Genomic DNA, 26,833 nt, shown 5'->3' on the forward strand with positions numbered 1-26,833 from the left:
GACTGAACTCATGTTTCCTTCAATGCATGAGGAGTCCAAGCCGCTTCTTTTCACCTGACAGGGGGGGGGTGGGGGGTTTCCCAGGTTGGACGTACTGCAGCGCGTGGAAGGAACACGTTATTTCCAACCAGTTCCTTTCACCTCCATCAGGCGCCCCGGCTGGCCAGGGGGAGGCAGTTTAGAGACCAGGATTACTGCATGTTTTTGTGAGGGTACCTACCCTACCTAGGGGACACGGGGAGAACATGCAAACTCCACACAGAAAGGCCGAAAAAGAACTGTACTCTCTCTCTTGAGTTTAAATAAAGAAAGCTGAAAATTCCACTGAGCAGCACAGTTGCTGAGTGTTGAAGCGAGCGCTCTGTCCTGTATAGCTGTCCGTCAGACATGCCTGTTGGACCCTGGCCAGGCTCATAAAGGTGCAAGGCGGTGGTGGGGTCAGGCAGCATACCTTTCCTCACTGTAATCACATGGCCATCTGTCAGAGCCTACTCACACCCCTGACACCGCTTCCCTTAACCACCCGCCCACAGGCGCACGCACGCACGCACGCACGCACGCACGCACGCACGCGCACACACACACACACACACACACACACACACTCGCGCAGGCCATATAAGCATAATGTCCACACTATTTTCCTTGCTTTCACAAGAGCCTTCATTGTGTTCCGTGATGATGGAGTGCCCACACACATTGGTTTTGTGTTAAGTCGCGGCGATAGCAACAGAACGCTGTGTGTGCAATGTTTTACACGAAACGATATAATGTCAAATTTCTACTGGGAGATGCATGCATGCATGCGATGATTTATGCCCGGCTCGGCCCTTTTAATCCATCATTTTGCGTCTTAGATTTCATCTCGAATTGAATGTAACAATTGTTCAAAGACAAAGCATCTTTATTTCAAACTGAGACAAACTGCACACTCCGTTATTCAAACCAGACCCGGGCTATTTCTTTCTCTCTCCCCCCCCCCCCCCCCCCCTCTCTTTTCCGTGTCTGTTTTGAGGCAATTTGTTTTTGGCTCCCAGTGAAATAGGGGCCATATTTCATATCCTGACCCCCTCTCTCTCTCTCCCTCCTCGTTCACTCCATCTTCCCCCCTCCTCCTCCTCCTCCCCCCCCCCCCCCACTACTCTTTCCTCCCTCTCACTTTCACTCTCTCTCTCTCTAACAGGATTTAGCATATCAATGGCAGATTAGTCTGTTTAACAAAAGCTTACCAGCGGCAAAGCCCCTTTCCACTCGTCCCTGCCGGCAGCCTGCCTTGCGGACCTCACACGCAGCAGCAGCCTACTCGCCCCTGACGGCATCGTTTGGTGTGCGTGTGTGGTCGCTGTGCTATAGCTGCTGCTGCTGGTGGTGCTGCAGCGGCTCGCATTCGGCTGAATGGCTGATGTGTACTGTCTGTATACCCCCCCCCCCCCCTCTCACACGTTTGTTTGATGATGACAAAAGACATGCTTAGTCACTGTGGACCTGGGGGATGTACTGCATGTATGCAGTAGCATGATGTGTGTGCGTTTGTTGGTAGTGCCATGTAATGTGTGTAAGTAAGTAAGTAGCCTTGCCGAGCCATGAGGCCCATAGGGCAGGAGCGTGTTTCTGTAGCGTGAGGCAGCTTGATGTACAAGTACACCCCCTGGACATGACGCTAGTATGTCGCAGGGACTTACCCCCAATCCAACCCTTGATGCTGAGTGCCAAGCAGGGAGGCACTGGGTCCCATTTTTAGAGTCTTTGGTATGACCCGGCCGGGGATCGAACCTCGACCTCCCAGTCTCCGGGCGGACACTCTAACCACAAGGCCACTGAGTATGGTTAATGTAATGTGTGAGGGAACGCATAATGTGCAAGACTGTGCTGTGTCTGTTCATGTGCTGCAGGGTGTACGTGATTGAATACCTTTTTAGCCATTAAGACCTGAGGACCCGCTTCTACAAATTGTTGTCTTCAAACAGTTTTCGGAAATGCCTCTGTTTCTATGTTACGCCAGGGCTCCACCGGGCGCGTTGCGTCTCCGTCGCGTGCGTCAAAAAACGCACCGGTTCAATTTTAATGCACGCGCCGCGTCTCCGTCAACGCAACGCAACGCGGGCAGTGGAGCCACCCTTCATTGATTAAAAAGAGAACATTCCCTGACGGTGACGGAGACGCGACGCTGACGCAACGCTGACGCGCCCGGTGGAGCCCTGGTGTAAGTGGGTTCTCAAACTATTTCATGTCAACGACCCCCAGAATCATATGCACTTGGCCGCCGACCCCCATCTCAAAATGCTGCAAAGACTTGCACAATTTTTCAAAAATGAATAATACTAATCTACAAGCTCGTAGCACTGCACTCGGACGCGGACTCGGACTCGTAGAGCTGCACTGAGCTTGAATATTTCTTAATATTCAACTGAAGAAAGTTACTCCTGCACTAGCCTGGAACTCACCTATGCTTTTTATGGCATAGGCAGCTCCCGGCAGGATCCGCCGGCAGAAACTATGCGCAGCTGCTAGACATGAGACTGATTAATTAGAGCGACAGAGAGAGAGAGGAGTGTGTGTGTGTATATGTGTGCGTGTGTGTGTCAATTTAACAAAAGTGCAGACGATCAGAAATCAGCAGAGAGTGAGTGATGTTTGCGCTACTCTATGCCGAATTGAAGTGGACTCGGACCCAGACTTTTTTTTTCTCCCTGGAAATAAAAACGTCTGGGTTTCCGAGGCTACTCCTGCACCAACCAGCAAACTCATCCACTGTTCTTCGAAAGCTTATCTCATCATCCTCAATCAGACCAACAATAGCTGTGTCGTCTGCACAGTATTTCAATATCGTAAAACATAGTACTTTTTTCCTACTACTGCTGATGTGCATGCGTGTGTGGCTGCGTGCACAATGCTAGCTTTCATGTAGCCCTTATATATGGCGACTGTGTAAAAGAACGTGCGGTCCAGAGCGTGCCAGTCTATTGTTCCTGAGTTTCCGGGGCTTCCTCTGCGTCTAATGGAACATGGCAAAGAGCACAGGCCTCCTCCTCGTGCTCTCCCAACCTGGTACGTGCCGCTCTGCAGACCATGCTGGAACGGGAACCATTCTGCTCAGTGGAAAGTGTTTGCAGGGGGATGCCAACAGGAGGTGACACTATTAAGCGCTTTGAAGGCATGCCGTGTGCCGCCTCGCCTCGCCTCGCCTCCGCCTCGCCTTGCCTCCCCTCGCCTCGCCTGATCAGCCATCAGTCTTTAACCCATTAAACCATTTAGGCCTGGCGTCGAAATTTAAAAAAAATCCTCTAAATCCTGACAGTTTTCTGAAAAACCCTGGAAAGCCCTTTTCATGTCAAGGACCCCCAAAAACGATATGTAATTGGCCGCCGACCCCCATCTGAAAATATGGCCATCTGAAAATATGTTGTTCCAGTGACCTCCCAGAAGCAAAGATTTGAGTTAAAAAACGTTCGCTCTGAAAGAATATACTCGCCAGAACTACAAGCTCGTAGCTTTGCTATTTTTCAATAGCTAAAGTATAACACAATGCTTAAAACACCAAGAGGGGTTCCCGCCCAGAATGGGTTAAAGGTGTAGTGAAATAAAAAATACGTTTTTCACACTTTTAGACCATATCCGTGGTCATCATATGGTCATACCCATAGATATATATAAACACTAGATAGCTCACCCGCGCTGTTGGCCAATGGAGAGCGACGTCGTTACGTGGCGGCCATCTTACCTCGGGACACATAACATTGGGTCTATGGGGCATGTACTCTTAAATGACCATAACTTGCTCAATTTTCAACCGATTTTCAAACGGTTTGGTTTGTTATAAATGTCAGAGACGTCCGCATACTTATATGCTTTTATACGACGTTCATATATAAAAAATAAATTAAGCATATAAGCGTCCTGAATCATAGCCACGTTGACAACGTTTGTAATAAACCAAACCGTTTGTAAATCCGTCAAGATTTGAGCGAGTTATGACTGTTTCTGTTTGAGCTGCCATTGAACATACTGTACTGTAGCCCCGAAGTAAGATGGCTGCCGGGTGAACGACGTCAGAAACTCCGCCTTGAGCCATCTAGTGTTTATATATATCTATGGTCATACCTAACAATGGATGCCAAAAAATGGGAAAATTCTCATTTTTGTGTGTTTTTATATAAAAAAAAATATATATATTTTTTTTGTATTACTTCCTGAAAACGAAAACGTGCTGCGTGATGACGTGTCGAGGCCCACAGCGATAAAAGCCAATAAAAATGAAGCTCACCCGTTTAATTCCCCATATCTCCGCATCCGTCCAGCATAGGCTGCACAGCTGCTACTGATTACAGATATCTTCCGTTTTTATTCCCATTCAAGATAACATCCAGAGAGTGTATTACTCGGTTTTAACTTAATCATCACGCTAAAAAATGTATCTGAAAACATTATAGGGTAGAAATAAGCCACATAAGAGTAAACTGGTAAAGCTGGACGACTATCTGATTTGTAAACAAACATCCACACGCTGTCCTGCGTAGCATAGCTACCGTCCCTAGCTACCGTCCCATCCCCTGAAGGGATGCGACGCTCTGATTGGTTCAGAAACTTCATAGCGGTGTTTCAACTTGAGACAGTCTGAAACTTCAAAAAAAAAATGTCCACCATTTCCGTTTCACTACGCCTTTAAGACCTGAGGTCGATTCTATAAATGTCTTCTAAATCCTAACAGTTTTCTGAAGAAAAAAACCCAATTTTGCTATATCAGTGGTAGCCTCGGTCCCAGGCTTACTTTTCTGCAAAAAGAAGAGCCTGGTCACAACGTAAGGCAAAGAAGCTATCGGCGGACGTATCCTCAGGAACATCCATCAGATGTATTTCCCCCGGATACGATATTTTCCCGACCAATCACAACACTTGTTTCATTCGCGGAGAATGTAAACTGATTTGTAAAGCATCAACGTCATTTCCTTTGGGAGATACTTCCGCTAAAATCCCGCAACTTCCGATGATAGTCTTTTCAGCGTAGGTCTTGTCCAGGGTGTATCAGTGGTGCTCAAACCTTTTCACATCAAGGACCCCCAGAATTGATTTGGCCACGGACCACCATCTCAAAAAATATGTTGTTCCTGGGACCTCCCAGAAGCAATGATTTTAGTTAAAAATGTCCGCTTTCAAAAATAGCAGAACTACAAGCTTCTATCTGTCTATGAGCTTGTATATATCTGCTATTTTTGAGTATAGTATAAAATTCTAAAATGACATGGATGCTTTCCCGCTCTTAACCCTAGAACACTAAACATGGGTGATTTTCACCCGGACTACTATGTTTTTGTAATTTTCATAATGTTGCTCATGTCTGAGGTGGGTGGGGTTTTCAGTACCTTCATGATGCTCAGTGACATCTAGGTTTGTTTCCCTGCCCACATCCCTGGTTTTTTCTACAGGCAGTTGAATTTCACCAGAGTTTAGTGATAGACTCGAGTGATAGAGAAAAATCCACAATGTTTTTTAAATTTTTAAATTTTATTTTGTCACTGGACCATTCTCACATGCCCCACGAATGGGTGGACCAAAGGAGAAGTCCCCAGCTCCATTATTGATATTTTTAGGAATAGTAAGTAAGTAAGTAGCCTTGCCGAGCCATGAGGCCCATAGGGCAGGAGCCTATCTCCTGTTTCTGTAGCGTGAGGCAGCTTGATGTACAAGTACACCCCCTGGACATGACGCTAGTATGTCGCAGGGACTTACCCCCAATCCAACCCTTGATGCTGAGTGTCAAGCAGGGAGGCACTGGGTCCCATTTTTTAGAGTCTTTGGTATGACCCGGCCGGGGATCGAACCCCAACCTCCCAGTCTCAGGACGGACACTCTAACCACAAGGCCACTGAGCTGGTTTTTAGGAATACTTTTAAGATAATACCCACATTTTTCACCAATTTTGCCCCGCTATGATAGGGTCCCCACCCATGATATCTATTTCACCATGACTTTGTGAAAAGTCATGGTGAAATATTAAAGACCAATACATGGCAACCTCAAGTTTCCATGTATTGCTGTACTTCAATATATTCTGATATATTTTTATGGAATACCTACATTAGTTAAAATATACCCATATGTTTAGTGATGGTTTGACAAAAGTAAAGTTTTAGTGTTCCTGGCCATGTCATCAATAGGCGAGCACTAGGTGAATATAGCTGAGCTAGTAGATGGGAAAGGAAAGGGTCTCATGCCTGGTCAGTGGTCTCTGCCTGGTCAGTGGTCTCATGCCTGGTCAGTGGTCTCTGCCTGGTCAGTGGTCTCATGCCTGGTCAGTGGTCTCTGCCTGGTCAGTGGTCTCATGCCTGGTCAGTGGTCTCTGCCTGGTCAGTGGTCTCATGCCTGGTCAGTGGTCTCTGCCTGGTCAGTGGTCTCATGCCTGGTCAGTGGTCTCTGCCTGGTCAGTGGTCTCTGCCTGGCAGAGGAAGGTTTACGGTAAATCACTTGTATTCAAAATGTACAGTTGGAGGCCATCGATATTGTCCTTTTCTTTTTGCTGAGGTTTGCGTGATCTGCGCAAAAGGACAGTTAACCCATTTTGGGCGGGAACCCCTTTTGGTGTTTTAAACATTATGTTATAATTTAGCTATTAAAAAATAGCAGATCTACAAGCTCATAGCGCGCCACCATGTGGCGCGCTACGAGCTTGTAGGTCTGCTATTTTTGAAAAATCGTGAAAATATTTATTTCAGAAAACTGGAGGATTTAGAAGGATTTTTTAAAATGTTGAGGTCAGGCCTAAATGGGTCAAATGATAAGGGACAATATCGGTGGCACCCAACTGTACACACATTTCCCAGTAGACAGATTTCTTTCAACAGTAAATTCCCAATGACATTAAAAAATCACACCCGTGTGAACTGAGTGGTGCAGCTACTTTAACTCTCAACCCAAACAAATTATATAAGGTATTTGTATCTATTCCTCTACATGTCCCTATAAGGTATTTCTATGTAATTCAGGGTCTTTTGATTTTTCCATATCCTCTTCTAAAGTGAAATATCTCATATCTGATCTTTTGCCACTATGCCTAACATCTGTTGAGGAATAACTATAAAGATTGATTATATAGATATGTCAGTGATGTCAGTGTGATGTCAGTGACGGCACATACTAACCATAGCAACCATGCTCGTTTTTCCCATGGTACGAACAAACACGGGTACACGGGTACACGGGTACAAAGCCAGTTGTTGGGAGTGGTTTGCACCACTCAAAAAACAAAACAAAAGAAAAACACACACACACACACACACAGTAAACATGCTGTTCACTGGGCAAATGCATGTGCCCATATAGTTCCCCATGTATGCATCGTTTCACCCAGTTCTATTCTTGGCTATTTTGGCTGACGTGATCTGCTATTTTCGGTGAAGACACAATGGGGTGTAGAGGGGGGAAAAAAAGGAGGTGGCCAAGAATCGAGCCCTACAAAGTAAATATATATAAACGGTATAGGGAATTAGAGGTAACAAACGGACACATTAACCCATTTTGACCTGAGATCAGATTCTAAAAATGTCTTCTACATCCTGACAGTTTTCTGAAAAAGCTATGTTTATATGTCAGTCGTTCTTCGGTTTTTCAAAAATAGCAGACCTACAAGCTCGTAGCGCGCCACTCGGTGGCGCGCTATGAGCTTGTAGATCTGCTATTTTTCAATAGCTAAAGCATAACATAATGCTAACACCAAAAGGGGTTCCCGGCCCAAAATGGGTTAACACAGAGGATTTTACTGTGTCCGGCAGGAAGTATTCACACTTCACACTTCCTCCTCGTCCGGCGACATTTTTTTGTGCGGAGGAGTTATTAGTACCTGGAAATGAATGTGATTGCGACAGGAAGCGCCCTCCTCGTGAGTGTTTTTGCGGCTCGCGCACGAGCACAGCTGGTTTGTTTACACAATCAAAACAAACCTCTCCGATTTAAAACGGTTTCATGCCAGCTCCTTTGTTTAATGACCTTTTTTTTGACAAGTTCAAGCAGTTATTGCAAGATTAAAATGAAATGTTTTCAGGGAAGAAATTGGTGTCTACAAATCACTGTGACGATCATTCATGAAGCATTTTTAACAACACTAAAAATAACATCCAATGTTTTGTTCTAATAGGATTGTGGGATAATAAGTCTACCCTGACGTGACGGCCCACACAGCACCTTCAATAACCTCACATTTTACACATTGGCTATTAACCCATTTTGACCTGAGATCTAAAAATGTCTTCTACATCCTGACAGTTTTCTGAAAAAGCTATGTTTCTATGTCAGACCTACAAGCTCGTAGCGCGCCACTCGGTGGCGCGCTACGAGCTTGTAGATCTGCTATTTTTCAATAGCTAAAGCATAACATAATGCTAACACCAAAATGGGTTCCCGCCCAAAATGGGTTAAAGGGGCATTCCACTCATTTTCAACATTTTACTATGTCATTAATATACCTTAGAGCTGTTGTGTGGACATAATAAAAAAGTCCCCCCATTCTGTGTTTCCTAGAACTAGAGGTCTGAAAAAAAATCATTAACATGGTGAAACACATCTTGATGATGTCATCAAGATGCGTTTCACCATGTTAATGATTTCTTTCATACTTACATTTCTTTCATTATGTCCACACAACAGCTCTAAGGTATATTAATGACATAGTAAAATGTTGAAAATGGGTGGTTTTCCCCTTTTAACAAAAAAAATGCAGATATAGAAGCTCACAGCTGCGTGCTTGTACATGCTATTTTTGGTTGGAAAATTTGGAAAACTTTTGAATTTTTGAAACACAAATCCTCTCTTCTGGGGGGGTTCCCTGGCACAAAACGTTTTCAGATGGGTCCGCGGCCATATACATGTCAATTTTGGGGGGGGTCCTTGACATGAAAAGGTTTGAGAAGCATTGTAGGTGCATGTACGTGGCGCACGTGGCGCACGTGCGTGTGTGTTCATGCATCAGGCATGTCAGACGGGCGGAGGAACCTGGCGTTGACACGGCAGCAGACTCAGGAAGGATGACCCCCTCGCTTCTATGCCATCAATCACTTCAAACGCTGACAGGGGTTTAGGATGTGACTGTGTGTGTGTGTGTGGGCCGGTGTGTGTGTGTGTGTGTGTGTGTGTGGGGGTGGGTGTGTGGGTGGTTGTTGGAAATGTTCCATTAAACAGGCACGTGCCCTGAGTGAGTGAGCCCCTGACTGATTCCCCCTCCTCCTCAGCACTGTTGGAGAAATGCTACCAGATCAGCTCATTTTGTCTGACCGGCCGGCCGGCCGGCTGGCCGACCGTGCAGGCAGCTGCTTTGATACACCGGACGGGAGTCCCTTTTCCGCAGGTGTTTGTGGTTGCGTCCAGAGTAATATAGTAAGAGAGTGGCGACACTAGCGTTGACTCGGTTACTGTACTGTACATATTGTGAAAATAGCCGATCTACAAGCGAGTTTGTAGTTCGAGTATTTTCACAATTTCTTCCTAGTATTTTGAGTATTTTCTTTCTCATTTGACAATTTGGCCAATGTTTGACTAGTTCTTATAGTTGTTTTGAGGTATTAAAAAGGTCCTAAAAGTCCTTAAATTGTCACTTCACTGTCATCTAGTGAAGATGACAAAAAAAAATCATGTGGGTTGGGACCCCTTGGGGTCCCGACCCACAGGTTGAGAACCGCTGCCCTAATCTACTGCACTGAACCACGGTAATAAGGATATCATTCCTATATGGTGATTTGTCATTATATTCATGGAAAATGTAATATATGACCTACTTTAAGGACACACATATCATACATACCATACCCAGTGTGTTGGAATCTGACTCTGTGGAGGCTTTTAGCACTCTCATTGGTCACACAAATCTGTTATCAACTCATCTGTTGATTTAGGACAATGACTCATCAAGTGTGTGTATGTGCGTGCATGCGTGCGTGCGTGCGTGCGTGCGTGCGTGCGTGCGTGTGTGCGTACATGACATGTACATCCAGGCAGTGTGGTTCTCAAAGTGGGGTCCGGGGAATCCCAGGGGTCCTCGAGGGGGTTCTGTAGGGGGTCCCCAGCAAAATAATGTGTTAATATAGCGTCGCATCATTTGAACCTATTCAAAATGACATATCTACATCTATATATATATATACATTTGAGGGAATCATCTGCCACATGTGTTCCAAATGTTGTGTTTACAATCCAGTGGCCAAGTCAAACACCGTGAGCCGTGACGGGGGCGTAATCAAGGTTAATTAAATAAGGTTAGGAAGCGATGACCGTACGGTGGACTCCATGCTGCTCCCTGGAAGGAAAGAAACATGCGCAATTGAGACCAAGGAAGCTGAATGCGGCAGTGTTGGCTGCATATAGCCCATTGCGCATGTTTCTTTCCTTCCAGGGAGCAACATGGAGTCCACCGTACGGTCTTCGCTTCCTGTCCTCATTTAATAGTCCTTGGGCGTAATGCGGAAGTGCCGTTTTGTCCTCTCCTCTGCCTCTGCTATATGACCTCACTCACTTTAACTCTGCGTTTCCCGCCTGTTTGTTCTGTTCAGCATTTTGTGTTCACGTTCAATCGCGTGGTCAACGCGATGTAATGTATGCAGAGTATGCCGTTGGTTTACGCCTGTGGTCTGACGTCACTCACTTTCAAACCTCAGGACCCCCAAATGAACACTCATTAGCCTGCGGACCCCCATTTGAAGATATATGCCAAGGACCCCCATGAGAGAAGATTTTTACGGCTCTAGCAGTTTCATTTCAAGGACCCCCAGTTTGACATGCATATTAGTCTACAGCCCCCCATTTAATGGCATTTCTATCTCTGGGATCCCAATTTATATTGTAAAATCAATGTTAATTTTACTCTGAGAGTGTACAAATGGAACCATTGGCACCATTTTCCATTTGTACACTCTCAGTGTTACTGACCCATAAGGCTCCATTTGGTTCCAAACTATAATTTAGCTGGGGACCCCCTGGAACTCCCTCAAGGACCCCTGGGGGTCCCCGGACCCCACTTTTGGAACCACTGGTCTACTAAACGTTATTTCTCCTCAGAAGCGTCAACATTTTAACCGCGATTGCAGCATAACATCTGAACGTCTGCGTTCTGTTCAATCACCGCAGATGCAGCCTATAGATTCCGAGAAAAAAAAGGGTTTAACGACGGCACTGAAACAGGAAGTGGACGACGGAGAAATCCCGAATGATTGGCTACGCCCGATCACGTGACAAGCGCCTCCATGCACTGCAATGCATGTTGGGTTACAGGTGCATGATGGGAAGCCGAGTTTTTAGTGTAACACCAATGTAAAATGGCGCGCAAACTTCTAGTTATATCTACAATATCGGAGCAGCTTCAGCCAATCTACCAGAGATAGCGTCCGGTCACTCTTTAATCCATTTGGCCCTGAGACCACATTCTACAAATGTCTTCTAAAATCATGACAGTTTTCTGAAAATCCTATATGATTCTATATCAGTGGTTCTCAAACGTTTTCATGTCAAGGACCCCCAGAATGGTATTTATTTGTCCGCCGACCCCCCCATCTGAAAATATATTGTTCCAGAGACCTCCCAGAAGCAACGATATGAGTTAAAAACATTCGCTGTGGAATATAATATATATTCAAAGATTTGCACACGTTTTCACGATTTTTCAAAAATAGCTACAAGCTCGTAGTCGCTATGAGCTTTTATTCTATTTTTCAACAGCTTCAAGTTTAAAAGAATGGTTAAAGTGGTTAAAAAGCTATTAGGTGACACAGATGCGTCCTCAGGTCTTAATGGGTTAAAGAGGTGTTGTTGTATAGTCAGGTGATCAGCCTGGGCCGGTGGGGTGTGTGTGTGTGTGTGTGTGTGACTGTGTGTGTGTGTGTGTGTGTGTGTGTGTGTTGGCAGCAGTAGGACAGGCTCCAGATGTCTGTCTCATTCTCTTCCAGCGGCCGTGCCAATCCTGGTGCCCTCGGGCGTTGCTGTCCCTGGCCCCCCGGTTGATTGGTATTGTTCTGCGCGGTCCATTGTGTGTGACCCTGGTGGTATGCCGGCGGGGGAAACAGCTGGGTGGACTTTCCCAAACCGGTGTGCAATTGGCACGGTGACGAACGGGGCTTATGTCTTCTTCGCCAGAGAATCACAGCGGGCCGCCCCATCCCTGCTCGCCTGCTTTGATACCACGGCGCACACACAGGACAGCTCGTTGGCTCTGACAGAGAACCCTGCACCCACTACGAACGTTATTATCAACCTATAATCCAGGGTTCCCCAATTAATTTTCCTCAAGGGCCATATTTTGGGAACGAGGCTGGGGGCCCGCGCAAATAATTGGGTTTTTTATTTTTTCATTAATTAATTAAAAATTGTTCTCAACCAGTGGTCCGGGGACCACCAGTGGTCCTTGAGGGGGTGCCCAGTTTGACATGCATAGGCTACTGACCCCCATTTAATGCCATTTATATCTAGGACACCCCGTGGGCCGCTTATTGGGGAACCCTAGTATGTTCTGATCAAGACCATTCAATGTGCCCCAGTATGGACATTTACACACACTGCCTAATACCGCACGTAGGCGACTAGGAAATGCAGAAGTTAAAGGACCACTTCACCACTTTTCAACTTCTCTTCCTATAATTGGTTGTTCATGATAAAATACCACCAATTTTTCCTACTCAGTCTGTGTCTCATAGGAAGGCTGTGGGCAGTTCAGAAACCCGTCCACCAGTGACATCATCGATGGTGAATCCAAGCTAATAGAAACGGCAGGCTTTCTTTTCCTGAAAAGTTGCAATGCAAAAGTTGAAGCCATCGTCGTTCTCACGATAATAAAAATCTAAATATATTTTAAAACAAATCTTGTTTAAAATATATCTGCCTAATGATGATGTCACTGGTGGACGGGTGTCCGAACTGCCCAAAGCCCTCCTATGAGACACAGACTGAGTAGGAAAAAATGGTGGTGTTTTATCATGAGCATTAGTGAGGACCAATTATATGAAGAGATGTTGTTTACCTTTTAGCATTGCTGTTGCTCGTGTGGACCTCCTCCGTCACCACCAGCGATGCGATTTTTTTATCCAGCTCCGTTGAGCCTCTATTATAACCCGATTTTCAAAGCGCCGTATCTCCAAAGGTTCGAAAGCTGTCCATGGTGCGCCGCCGCGCACCCGACAATCGTAAAATCATTTGTGATTTTCGCTGAAAAAATGTAGCTGGTTGTACTGCTAGCTAAAGGCTGTGGGCTAATGTAGCTGGTTGTACTGCTAGCTAAAGGCTGTGGGCTAATGTAGCTGGTTGTACTGCTAGCTAAAGGCTGTGGGCTAATGTAGCTGGTTGTACTGCTAGCTAAAGGCTGTGGGCTAATGTAGCTGGTTGTACTGCTAGCTAAAGGCTGTGGGCTAATGTAGCTGGTTGTACTGCTAGCTAAAGGCTGTGGGCTAATGCCAGTGGTGTTGTTCCCCTTCCGGGGGGCCCCCACCTTCCTGTTTAACCCGGAAGGACAACAAGCTCCATATAGTGGGCCTGGATATGAGGTTAAGGGAATTATGTGGCCGGTTAAGACTGAGGTTAGGGTTAGAGTTTGGGTTAGATTTAGCCGCTATATCGTTAGTAATAGTCGGACAATGCGACCAATCAGATAATGGCTGGCAACAATGTGGAAATGTCCATAATTGCTGCATTGAATGGTGTTGATAACAGCTAATGACGGACATTAAATACAGACCTGCCTTCTTCTTCTTCCCTGAGCTTGGGAAGAGATGAGAAGAGCCATGGATTAAAGTTGTCAGTCGCCATGACTGATTTCACAGTCGTTTGGATTACATAGAAGGCCAGCATTTCTTCTATGGAAGCATGTTGTGCAGCAAAAATAGACGATCTACAAGCTCTCAAGATAGGCTATTTCCAGTTATTATTTTAAGAGCATTGCAAAGGAAATATTCGCACATCCACTTCGTTCAGATGCAGGTGCGTTGGACAGTGACAACTGAAGCAATCATTAAAAAAGTGCTTCATGAACATAACCTGCATCCAGACAGTCTCGTCACGAAGATTGCAGCCGCGCGTGAGCTTAATTTTCCATCCACCAGCTGTTTAAAAACTCCTGCTCTTAGCTGCATCTTGCATCTCCGTGACTGGTCTGTCTGGGAGTATACCCATTACCCACACACTGCTCTTGCAGCTCAGCTGCCGTGACAGATGTTTCAGTTCCTCTGGACAGAATTATCAAGAGTGTCTTTCAAGATCAGAGCATTAGAAGTGGGCTATAACTAGCAATATGTTCAGAAGCATCTTACATATAATGTTTCACAAATCACACGCTTTGTTCACCCGCCAGCGCACCCGCGCGCGAACGTCTCTCTGCCTTTCAACAGTCGGGGATGCGATCGTACATACAGTGAAGATGATCATTCTGTATTCTGAATATTATTCTGTGACTAGTAAACAAGTAAATACAAAAAAAGCCTGGCATTGGGTGCTACAATTAACGGTATTTAATCTGGCACTAAATGAGTTAATGGGTTAATAATAAGCACTGCTCTACAGTGAGTGACCCAACTGAAATCAAATGAAAAAGTTCCATGTTATTGTTTTGCAGATAGAATAGCGTGCGTGCGTGCGTGCGTGCGTGCGTGCGTGCGTGCGTGCGTGCGTACAGTACAGTGTGTCGGTGACGGCTGGGTATGTTTTTGGCGTAACCCTTCTCCTCCTGACACGCACGTTGGCCTGCCACGCTCGGCCTCCGCCCACACACGCACAGGAAGTGACTCAGTATTGACTGGTGCTCCACTTCCTCCACGCTGATTCTCCTCTGCTCCTCTCAGGATGTTTACCTCGCTCCTCCCCTCCTCCTCCTCCCCCTCCTCCTCCCCCCTCCTCCCCTCCTCGCCTCCTCCTCCTCCTACTCCTTCTCTCCTCCCCCTCCTCCCCCCTCCTCCCTCCCTCTGCTCCTCCTTGGCCATATGATCTCATCTCACCCCCCTTCACTCTCAGTGCAAGTTCCTCTGTCTTGACCTGACCTAGCCTGGCCTGGCCTGGCTTGGCTAGCATAGTGGCCTATACTGGCCTACTATACATTGTCCCTGTTTGGCTCACTTCAGCCCTACTTCAGAGCTTTGCTCACATCATCACTTCACCAGTTTAGTTTAGACGACAAAGTGATTTAGACGGTAGAGTATTCTGCATGTCGGTGGGACCGGGCCGGGCCAAATGTCAGGGCCGAATTTTATTTTGACCCAGTCAAGCCCTGTCGACTCAAAACCACCCGACATGGTTCTGGTGACTGATGTTGTCCTTCTAAAGCCCAAACCACACCAAAGGGTCAGGTTGGGAAAAAAACGTTTTTAAGGTAAAACACACCAATGCAACTCATTGTGTTGCAATGAGTTGCATTGGTGTGGTCTACCTTAAAGATGGAGTGCCGTGATGTTCTGCATGCATCTACCGTATGAAGTTAACATTACTCTAATAGACCCCAGGTGTGGTTATAATATTCAAATATGTCTTCCCTGTGTATTTTTTGTTTCTTCCTGAAAGCCTTTGAGTCAAAAGGCCCAATAGAAATAACACAATTTTATTGACATCATAACCCTAACCCCTCCCCTAACCCCTCCCACATTATCATACAACACACAGCTGTGGGCAAGGCTTAAGTTCAGGTCGGTGGTGCTAAGATGAAAACAACATGAAAACATTAAGTATACTTAATGAACTGGTGGGTGTGGCCACACAAAAACAGAAATCACGGCACTCCATCTTTAAAAACCGTTTTGTCCCAACCTGACCCTTTGGTGTGTCTTGGGCTTAATGCGTGAGAGGGCCGTGTTTTTTTTAATGATTTTATTTACTTCATTAATTTTTATTAAAGTCTTCTTTTTCGATTTAAAGACCGTCTGGGGGTGAAACACAAAAGCCCCGATCGAGTAGACGATAAAATTACCCCAAACATTGAAAGGTCCCTTTAAACTAAGTTTAACCCATTCTGGGCGGGAACCCCTTTTGGTGTTTTAAGCATTATATTATACTTCAGCTATTGAAAAATAGCAGATCTACATGCTCATAGTGCGGCACAGAGTGCCGCTCTACGAGCTTGTAGATCTGCTATTTTTGAGAAATCGTGGAAATGTGGCGCAAATCTTTGAATATATATTCTTCCAGAGCCAACGTTTTTAACTCAAATCTTTGCTTCTGGGGGAGGTCCCTCCCTGGAACAACATATTTTCAGATGGGGGTCGGCGGCCAATTACAGATATTGTTGGGGGTCCTTTTCAGAAAACTTTAGAAGACATTTTTAGAATCGTCCTCGGGCCTAAATGGGTTAAAGGAAGTTCCAGATTGTTTTATGCTCTGTGTCGTCGTCGTGATGGGTGGGAAAAAACGACGTCAGATTCCAGTAAGAAAACAAACGGTATCAGTCCCTATTGAAGCCATTGTTGGTGGTTTTGGTCCTGTTGTTTTATTGTGTTGTGTGTGTTCCTCTCCGGGGAGCCAGAGGAGAGGCGTATTGATGTTTGAACAGTGGTCTAAAGTGACTAAAGTAACATTTACTCAAGTACTGTACAATTTAGAGGTATTATTTTGTACTTTACTTGAGTATTTTCGAGGTCCAATACTTCTACTCCACTACATCTCAGAGGCAAATATTGTTCTTTTACTCCACTACATTTATTTGAAATCTGTAGTTACTTTGTACTGTAGTTCTATTACAAAACATACGTTAACCACTTCAGCCCTGTATACATTTCGGCCATTTGAAAATAGCCGATCTACAAGCTCACAATGTGCTCATGATGCGACGCATTGTGAGCTTGTAGCTTGTAGAAGATTTTTATACATTTGAAAACTTCAAATGGGACATTCTGCATAATGAGTACTTTTACTTTTGGTACTTTAAGCACATTTTGATGTCAATACATTTGTACTTTTACTCAAGTAAATTTAAAATTCTAGACTTTTACATGAGTATTTCTATATTGCAGTATTGATACTTTTACTTCAGTAAAACAGTATTTTTTCCACCATGTTGTGAATGATGTTTGAACCACTGATTCAGAATGCTCCGTTCTAGGGATGCACCGAAAGGGAAATTCTTGGCCGAAACCGAATACCGAATATAGGAAACAGTCGGCCGAAAACCGAATACCGAATATCCGGATATGATTAATATTATATATCTTTTTTCCTACCATTGCTGTCATGGCCGTACCTTAAAGCTACCTGATTTATGGCAAAACAAATGGTTATGGCAAAACTTAACTTAATTAAATAATAATCACTATTATGGGTCCATAAAAGATTTTTTCAGCTCTTTTGAATGCATTAATTGCATACACTATTCGGTGATATATTTTCTGCCTATTCGGGCAGAAAATGCATTTTTAGCCATTTTCTGCCGAATATTTTCTGCGGCCGAATATTCGGTGGATCACTACTCCGTTCTCCAAGCAGAGATGGAAACCATTGGAAGTGGCTGTTAATGAGAAAGTGTGCACGGTCGCACACGTGCGTGAGTGCGTGCGTGCGTGCGTTGGTGTTGTAGAAGTGTTAGTGTGCGGGGAAGGCAAACGGATCTATTCATGTGTTTAGCTCAGTTTATCTTTGTCTCCCTTGTTTCTTTTCAAGCAAACATTTTATAACGCAGAGAGCGATCCCCCGGCCCGCACACTGTCCAGAACTTATTACAATATCTTGGTCCTTTGGAGACTTGCAAACTTGACAAATAACTTTGATTCAGTTATGTTTGGGTCCCTAGACGTGCAGGACAGGACAAAGATGATTATTTACCGACGAGTGCGTGGGATCACTCTCTCTTTTTTACACACCTGTCATCAACATATTTGAGGTGTGCATCTGCCTTTTATTCATCTTATATGCCCTTGGTCTCTTTATACTTGAAGCACCCCGGTCAGAACTTGATGTTCTGCTGTGTCCTCTCTCTCTCTCTCTCTCTCTCTCTCTCTCTCTCTCTCTCTCTCTCTCTCTCTCTCTCTCTCCACTCCCTCTTGTCCAGTTCCCCGAGTGTGGCTTCTTCGGAATGTACGACAAGATCCTGCTGTTCCGCCACGACCTGAACTCTGACAACATCCTGCAGAGGCTGACCTCAGCGGAGGACATCCATGAAGGAGACCTCATCGAGGTGGTCCTCTCCGGTACGTAACCTGTGACGACGGCGTCTCCTGTGTGTCAACTGGTTAACTACTGTAGTCCATGGGCGTGAGTGAGTGAGTGACTGAGTGGGTGGGTGAGTGAGTGAGTGAGTGAGTGAGTGAGTGAGTGAGTGAACAGCAGGGATGTGACGATATGAAAATTTCATGGCACGATTATTGTGGCAAATATTATTGCGATTAACCGATTGTCATGTAACGTCCGTCTTTGGCAAATTGATTTGAGTGAAATAAGAACGTACCAAATGTGCTCTTTACAGGTCTATTTTGATCACGTTTATAGACGGTTTAAAGGACAACTTTGTTTTTTTTTCCAATCAAGGTTCATGTTTTACGTTAGTATTAGAGAAAGTAAAAGATGAGTGTTCATTTTGTTTTTTTACAAAATTCTACTGCGATTTCTTTATTAATATTTACTATAAAGTCCTACTAGAACCCAGAAAATTACATCTGGCCACAACAGATCACGGGATCTATTGAATGTGCAGTTGGAGGTGACCAATATACTGGCCAACGGCCATACTGTGTGTTGTATGCTCAGTACGTCAGTTTTGAATATCTTGGAGGTAAAAGGAGCTATCATGTTGCGTCCACCTGCGTTGCTGCTGTTGTTTTAACACCTACTGTAAGGATCAGGGTTTCCGTCAAGCTCCGGGGTCACCTTTTGTAGCCGTGACACACAGGTGCTCCGTTTCCTTTCACATTTCCTGCTGTGATTGATTGAGCTTCCTGCACGCGGGGCTGAAGTGAGACTCCAAACCAATGCCTCACAATGTCTGTTGTGTTGGCGTTACATCTCTATTGGAAAGCACCCGCCGCCACCTGTGCTGTGACTGCAGAATATTCCCCTGTCCTCCCTGGGGGGGGGGGGGGGGGGGGGAGCATTGTTTTGGGGTGGGGGGGGGGGGGTGTACAGATCACAGAGGAAGGACCTTCAGTTATGGACTCATGGAGGCTGAGAATCTCAGATTAAGCCATTTAGGCCTGACGTCGAAATAAAAAAAATGTCTTCCAAATCATGACAGTTTTCTGAAATACCTATGTTTCTATATCAGTGGTGCTCAATATTTCATGTCAAAGGCCCCAGAAATGATATGTAATAGGCAGCCGACCCCCATCTGAAATATATGCTGTTCCAGGGACCTCCCAGATCAAGCAAAGATTTGAGTCAAAAACGCTCATTCTGAAAGAATATATACCGGTATTCAAAGATTTGCGCCACATTTTCACGATTTAAAAAAATATCTTTTTTTCAATAGCTAAGTAAGTTAAGTATAACATAATGCTTAATATAAAACACCAAAAGGGGTTCCCGCCCAGTTGGTAGAAACACCCTCCTCCTACTCTGCCTCGGTGTGTCCTCATGTACCCACTTACACCACCGTGTTCCTTCCTTCTTTCCCTCTACACCAAAGATCTTCGCTGAAGATAGCTGATCTACAACCGCATGACGCGTCGAATATAGACCCGTTGTGAGCTTGTAGATCGGCTATCTTTTTTGCTAATCTGCTATTTCCATTATTTCGTAACACACTGTGAGGGTTAAATATTAAATACAGTGTATTTTGGCCATAACCCTTCAGGGGGTTCCAGGTGGTCCCCAGTTAAATGATGGAGAGTTGGTATTAACCAAATGGACCCTTATTAGATCTTTATCTCTTGAGAGCGTAAAAAGGAAACCAAATGGACCCTTACAGGTCCATTTTGTTTCATTTGTTAAACATCTGCATTACTTACTTTGCAAGAAGTCTGCACATTTAATACAGCATGGAATTGTTGTCTTATCCAACGAAAACAAAGTCTTGAGTCTAATAGGCTAAATCTCATCAAATGGTGGTCCGTGGCTCAAATGTTGAATAAATAATGGGCCTTGATATGAAAAGGGTTGGAATCCACTGCTGTAGAAGTCAGCCTGTCAACCAGTACGTCCTCCTCTCACCCTCTCGGTCGGCTCCTCCAGAAGGAAGCTTTGCACGTGTGACATCTCAGCTGTGTTTTACAAAACGCAGGCCCCGACGGGCGATGATGATGACTCCTCTTTTTTCCCCAAGCCTTTCATTTGGGGCTTAGAGAAAATACGATCCTTTTCCGCCCGGCAATTTGTCTCCTGTCATCTTGGCTCGGGTTTTCCTCTCCTCTTGACCAACCTGTTGTTGTGTCCCGCGGCGGAGAGGGACAGAGTCAACCGTCGCTGTCCGGTGGAAACCTCATATGTCCACAAAAAATACCACTGTTACTTTTCAGGATTGAAATTCCAAAGCTGTCAAAAGTAGCAGATCTGCAAGCTCCGATACGTGTCGCTTCTGTTCGTTTTCAGGATTCAAATTCAAAAGTATAGCAGATCTATATGCAAGCTTCGAGGCGCGCTTCGAGCTTGCGGATCTGCTACTTTTGATGCTTTTGTGTGACGCTGTAGTTATCATGTGTTAAACATCTGCATTACTTTTACGAAAGAAATCACACCCGTGTGAACTGAGTGGTGCAACTCTGTGCCCCGGGGGGTCCCCGGAACTTCCAGACCCACAGGAACACGCCCCGGGTGCCGGCCCGGTTCCGGCGAGCCGCCCCGCGTCCGAAACGGTCGAGAAATGACAGAGTTACTGTGTGGGGGAATTAGCAGACAACTCTCTCTCTCTCTCTCCATCTCTCATGCACGCTCCACATTGTAATTAACAGGCAACAATGCAACACTATCTCTCTCTCTGTTTCTAGCACAACAGCGCCACTTTTGCCCCTATTGGTACCCTAAACATAGGGACATACGGACATGGGGATGGATGGACGGACATAGGGACATTGCTGTTCCTTGGAGTGGCTGCACCACTCAAAAAACCCCACCAAAAGTTATAATATGGAGATAAGAGGTTTTCTGCCCGCTAGTGACTGCTAGTGGTGGGAGACGAGCCGCTTATTCTTGGCCCGGGGCTCAAAGAGGACGGCTTGTTGTTCCTGCAGTAAGTGATTGTAGTGGCCCCGCAGAGTGTAAACACGCCTGTGATGTGCCGGGCCAGGGCCCCCCCGGACGGAGCGTGGACTCTGTACGGGGCCATCTCGGCCCAGGGGGTGGGACCTGCGGTTTTGGGGCCCGGGGCCCCCGCCAACCGGTTCTGTTTTTCTCTCCTCTTTTCCCAGCCCGGTGTTTTTTTTTCCTCCTTTCTACATGACTCTCATTTTCAGTACAAAGAGAAGTGCATCACCAGTGGTGTGTTCTTCCGTGTTACGCTACGCGGAGTATGTAATGTAAAATAGCGTAACATTTGACGGGGAGACGCTAGGGAGTGCTTGTTTTCACCGGCGTGACAGAGGCACCCCCTAGTTTCCGTGCCTCCGGCCTGTCTACACCGCCTCGCGCACCATCCAACGTCAACAGACGTGCGCCGTACCCATGTAACGACCCGGTGACACGATAGGTGAGCACCTTGGACATCTGGGCATCTCGGTGTTAAATTGGCTATTTTGTCCAAAATGTTAAAAAATAAAATATTTGAGAAAGTGCAAGTATGCATGATTAGAACATGCTTAAACATTCGACAATTAAGGTCTAATATTTCTACAATTGCTACAAAACCTGCATATCCAGTCATTTTGGGGCATAAACAAGAAGTTGAAAGATAAAACTGGTCTGATAATGATGTACCGTGCATGTTCGCATTATGTATAGCCTACTTTTACTTAAGACCATTTCAAATATACAGTATATATATTTTTTCTTTTACATTTTGGACAAAATAATCGCTGGCTGGCCATTGTAATTAATTCACACATTAACTTAACAATAGAGTGGTTATTTCATTCAGCGACCACACGCGCAATACGCGTGCATGTGTGTGTGTGCCGTGCATGTCGGAGGGAATAATATTATGGTAAGGTATACCCTCCGAAAAAAACGAGTTGAAGTTAGAAGTGCTTGTCGGTCTGCACGTGTTTATTAGAGTCAAATACGTCCTGTTTGACTGAGTCTGAGGAAGACCAAGCGTCAGTCACCCCTGCAAAACAATAGCAGAATGAGTTAACCTATTCAGGACGGGAACCATTTTGGTGTTTTAACCCATTTTGACCTGAGATCAGATTCTGAAAATGTCTTCTACATCCTGACAGTTTTCTGAATAAGCTATGTTTCTATGTCAGTCGTTCTTCGATTTAAAAAAAATAGCAGATCTACAAGCTCATAGCGCGCCACCGAGTGGCGCGCTATGAGCTTGTAGATCTGCTATTTTTCAATAGCTAAAGCATAACATACACCAAAAGGGGTTCCCGCCCAAAATGGGTTAAGGATTATGTTATACTTATTATGTTAACTATTCTATATTTTAGCTATTCTGCAATTGAAAAATAGCAGATCTACAAGCTACGAGCTATTTTTTAATCGTGAAAATGTGGCGCAAATCTTTGAATATATACGTATTCTTTCAGAGCGAACATTTTTAATCTTTGCTTTTGGGAGGTCCCTGAAACAACACATTTTCAGATGGGGGTCCACGGCCAAATACAGATAATTCTGGGGGTCCTTGACACGAAAAAGGTTGAGCACCACTGACACAGAAACATTGGTTTTTCAGAAAACTGTCAGGATTTAGAAGACTTTTTTTTTTTTTAATCTGGTCTCATGCAGGTCTAAATGGGTTAATATAGCGTTGTGAGCTTGTAGATCTGCTACTTCCAAAAGATCTCGAAAAAAATGGTGAATATTTCTGAAACATTTTAACCACGTAAATCTTGTATGGATAACGGAGGTCCGTGGCACAAAATGTTTTCAGATGGCGGCATGGTCCGCGGCCAACTACTGTGCACATTAATTTGGGGGGCCGTGGACACGGAACGGTTTTGAGAACCACTATGGCTTAGAAAAACGAGGACACGTGGCCGATCTGGAGGCAAACAGACGGCACCATTGACTCGGACGCTTGTGTGAAAAACAGCTCGTCGCGGGGCTGATGTTTGGCGTTGCTTTGACGCTAATTAGCGTGACAGCCATTGCATGAAAGTGGGATTGCTGAGAGGCAGCCGGTAGTTAACAGACATGTTGACAACGCTCTCTGATGGATGAATGCCTTCTTTCATGTGTGTCTGTGTGTGCCAGGGAGATGTGTTGCCATCCCACCCCACCAGTCATGTGATTCATTCATTTGACTTCAGTGTCCACGGCTTTGAAGTGGGTTCCAAAAAACTGCTAGCCGTCTTCAGCCCACAGTGATCATGTTTTCTCTGAATCGAGGGGAAATGTGTTTCCCAGCATTCTTAACCCATGTTGGGCGGGAACCCCTTTTGGTGTTTTAAGCATTACGTTATGCTTTAGCTATTAAAAAATAGCAGATCTACAAGCTCGTAGATCTACACGATCTACAAGCTTGTACTGTAGGTCTGCTATTTTAGAAAATTTGTGAATATGTGGTGCTAATCTTTGAATATATATATATATATTCTTTCAGAGCGAACGTTTTTAACTCAAATCTTTGCTTCTGGGGGGGGGGGGGGGGCTCCCTGGAACAACATATTTTCAGATGGGGGTCGGCGGCCAATTACATTTAATCTTGGGGGTCCTTGACATGAAAATGTTTGAGAACGACTGACATGGGTTTTTCAGATTTAGAAGACATTTTGTAGAATCGTTCCCAGGTCAAAATGGGTTAATCATGGACGTCAAATAACATTGCTGCCGGGCAAAACACTTCATATCTCCATATCTTAACTTTTTGTGGTTTTTTACTTTCGGAAAGTATTATCGCCCCTACTTGATCACGCTGCAGCGTCCGCACGAAAGCCTCAAAGGTAGCAGGAACGCAAGCGAAGCGACACGTTTCGAGCTCGTCGATCCGCTACTTTTGATGCTTTTGAAATTGAATCCTGAAAAGTAGCAGTTTTTGGAGACGGAGACAATATCGTCTCTGTCCAAACCCCGACAGAGACGATAATCATGTCTTTCATTAGATTGTTGGGTCAGATTATGGGTATTTAAGGATGTGGCATCATGGTAGTTAAAAGTAGGATGAAGTGATACTTTGTGTTGTTAAAATAATTGTGAAACAGCACTAAATTCTAACAGTACTGTGCTATTATAGAGTGTTTGTTCAGCAAGAGGAGTCTCTCCAGGTCTTTAGTAAACTGAAAATGCATTTTCAGGTCGGGATACATACAGTTGGAGGCCATCGATATTGTCCTTTTCTTTTTGCTGAGGTTTGCGTGATCTGCGCAAAAGGACAGTTAACCCATTTTGGGCGGGAACCCCTTTTGGTGTTTTAAACATTATAATTTAGCTATTGAAAAATAGCAGATCTACAAGCTCATAGCGCGCCACCGAGTGGCGCGCTACGAGCTTGTAGGTCTGCTATTTTTGAAAAATCGTGAAAATATTTATTTAAAAAAACTGGAGGATTTAGAAGGATTTTTTTAAATTTTGAGGTCAGGCCTAAATGGGTCAAATGATAAGGGACAATATCGGTGGCACCCAACTGTACCAGTTTTTATCCATTCAGACGATGGAACTCGACTCACCTCACACTGCAGGATAGAGGATAAACTAGTGAAATGGGAAGTGACGACACAAAGAAATGAGCAGACCATTTTTTTTAATTTCTTTTTGGCACTCCGTTTAATCAGAAAAAGAGAGAGAACAACAACAGATGTCGCAGAGGTAAATACGTCAACACCTCGGAGGTGTGTTTCTGGTCTTAAAGGTAACACACTGCATTGCATTATAATGAGAGGAACAATCATATCAAACGTGGGTAACAACGCAGTGAATTATTAATATACAACTGTTCTGTGTGTGCCTAGCCACCACAGTAGTATGTATTTAAAAAAATACCTCCTAACAGCTTTTAAAATGCATGTAACCCATTTTGGGCGGGAACCCCTTTTTTTTGTTTTTTTAGCATTATGTAATGCTTTAGCTGTTGAAAAATAGCAGATCTACAAGCTCATAGCGCTCATAGCTCATAGCGCTCTACGAGCTTGTAGGTCTGCTATTTTTGAAAAATCGTGAAAATGTGGCGCAAATCTTTGAATATATATTCTTTCAGAGCAAACGTTTTCAACTCAAAACTTTGCTTCTGGGGTATCCCTGGAACTACATATTTTCAGATGGGGGGTCGGCGGCCAAATACAGATAATTCTGGGGGTTCTTGGCATAAAAAAGGTTGAGCACCACTGACACAGAAACATTGGTTTTTCAGAAAACTGTCAGGATTTAGAAGACATTTTGTAGAATCTAGTGTCAGGTCTAAATGGGTTCAAATACATCGTAACAGCTTTTAAAATGCATTTAAAATACATCCTAGCATCCTCTATATATGAAAGAGATTTGTTATAGATAGATAGGTAGCCTAATGGCCACCTGATGATGAGCAAACAAACATTAGTGAACCATGCGTTTTTACGTTAAGAGCACAGCCGTCGCAACAGGAGCGAAATTGTGGATATTTTGTTGTTGAGGGAAGATGTTCAGTGATGGTTCTCTCTCTTCAGTATGCCGTACGTACACGTACAATCTTCTCTGTTTGGGAGGTGGACCGCTCTTTAAAAAGGGGGACGTTCCAGAACAATTGAGTTTGGTGTGACTGGTCCTGTGTGCTCCTCTACTACTGTACCTACATTCCTGCAGGAACCACAGCGCTGTTTATCTGTTTACCTCTGAACCGCCGGTCCCTTTCGCTCACAGACAAGTGATTTGTGTGTGTGTGTGTGTGTGTGTGTGTGTGTGTGTGTGTGTGTGTGTGTGTGTGTGTGTGTGTGTGTGTGTGTGTGTGTGTGTGTGTGTGTGTGTGTGTGTGTGTGTGTGTGTGTGTGTGTGTGTGTGTGTGTGTGTGTGTGTGTGTGTGTGAGTGAGAGAGTGTGAGTGAGTGAGAGAGTGTGTGAGTGTGTGTGTGTTAGTGCGATACGATACAACTTTATTGTCAGCTTTCACTGAAATTTGTTTTGCGTCCATGACGTCACCGTTCAAGATACAGACAGGACATACACAATACATTACAAAAGATACATTACAGGACAACTCACAGAAGCAGACAGGAACAAGAACAATAGAACATATCCTCTTGGTTTACCGATTTTGGTTTAAAAGCAGAACAGACTGGTGTACAACCAGTTTTAACCTGTTTTTCTTATATTTCGGGACTCTAAACCGCCTCATGGAGCGCAACAGTTGATTGCGAGGGTTCCCAACTTCTTCAGGCCTCAACCCCCCAAAATGATGACATTTGAACTGGGGACACCCCACCCTCACAAGCACTTGGAATTGTAGGAGTTGAGGGATTATATTTAGTTTTTCATGGTTCCGCAGATTTTTTTGCGTCTTTCTTTACTATTATTTGACAATTTAGCCAATGTTTGACCATTTTCTATACCAGTGGTTATCACCCTTTGGGGTGACCTGGGTGGTGGGGACCCCACCCAGGGGGTGACCTGGGTGGTGGGGACCCCACCCTGTCAAGCACTTGGTGACCTGGGTGGTGGGGACCCCACCCTGTCAATCACTTGGTGACCTGGGTGGTGGGGACCCCACCCTGTCAAGCACTTGGAATTGTATAAGTTGAGGCATCACATTTTTTTTGACTCGACTCGACTACTGAGCTTGTCGTTGTCAGCTATTTTCATTTTTTTTTGCCTCTTTCTTATATTATTTGACAATTTGGCCAATGTTTGACCAGCGTTTATTGTAAAGGTCGTTGATTGCTTTTGATGCAGTCTTTTTTCTTTTC

General features: G+C 44.8%; 1 protein-coding gene across 2 annotated transcripts in view; it reads left to right on the forward strand.

Moving 5' to 3' along the window:
- prkd3 (protein kinase D3) overlaps positions 1 to 26,833 on the forward strand; it is a 110,668-nt gene that overhangs the window by 30,485 nt on the left and 53,350 nt on the right. For both annotated transcript variants that reach the window (XM_079528238.1, XM_079528239.1), the window contains exon 2: positions 17,984 to 18,122. In XM_079528238.1, the coding sequence (XP_079384364.1) occupies positions 17,984 to 18,122 (139 nt within the window). The remainder of the gene's footprint in view (positions 1 to 17,983; positions 18,123 to 26,833) is intronic.

Source organism: Electrona antarctica, assembly GCF_951216825.1.
Source record: "Electrona antarctica genome assembly, chromosome: 18".
Taxonomy (NCBI): domain Eukaryota; kingdom Metazoa; phylum Chordata; class Actinopteri; order Myctophiformes; family Myctophidae; genus Electrona; species Electrona antarctica.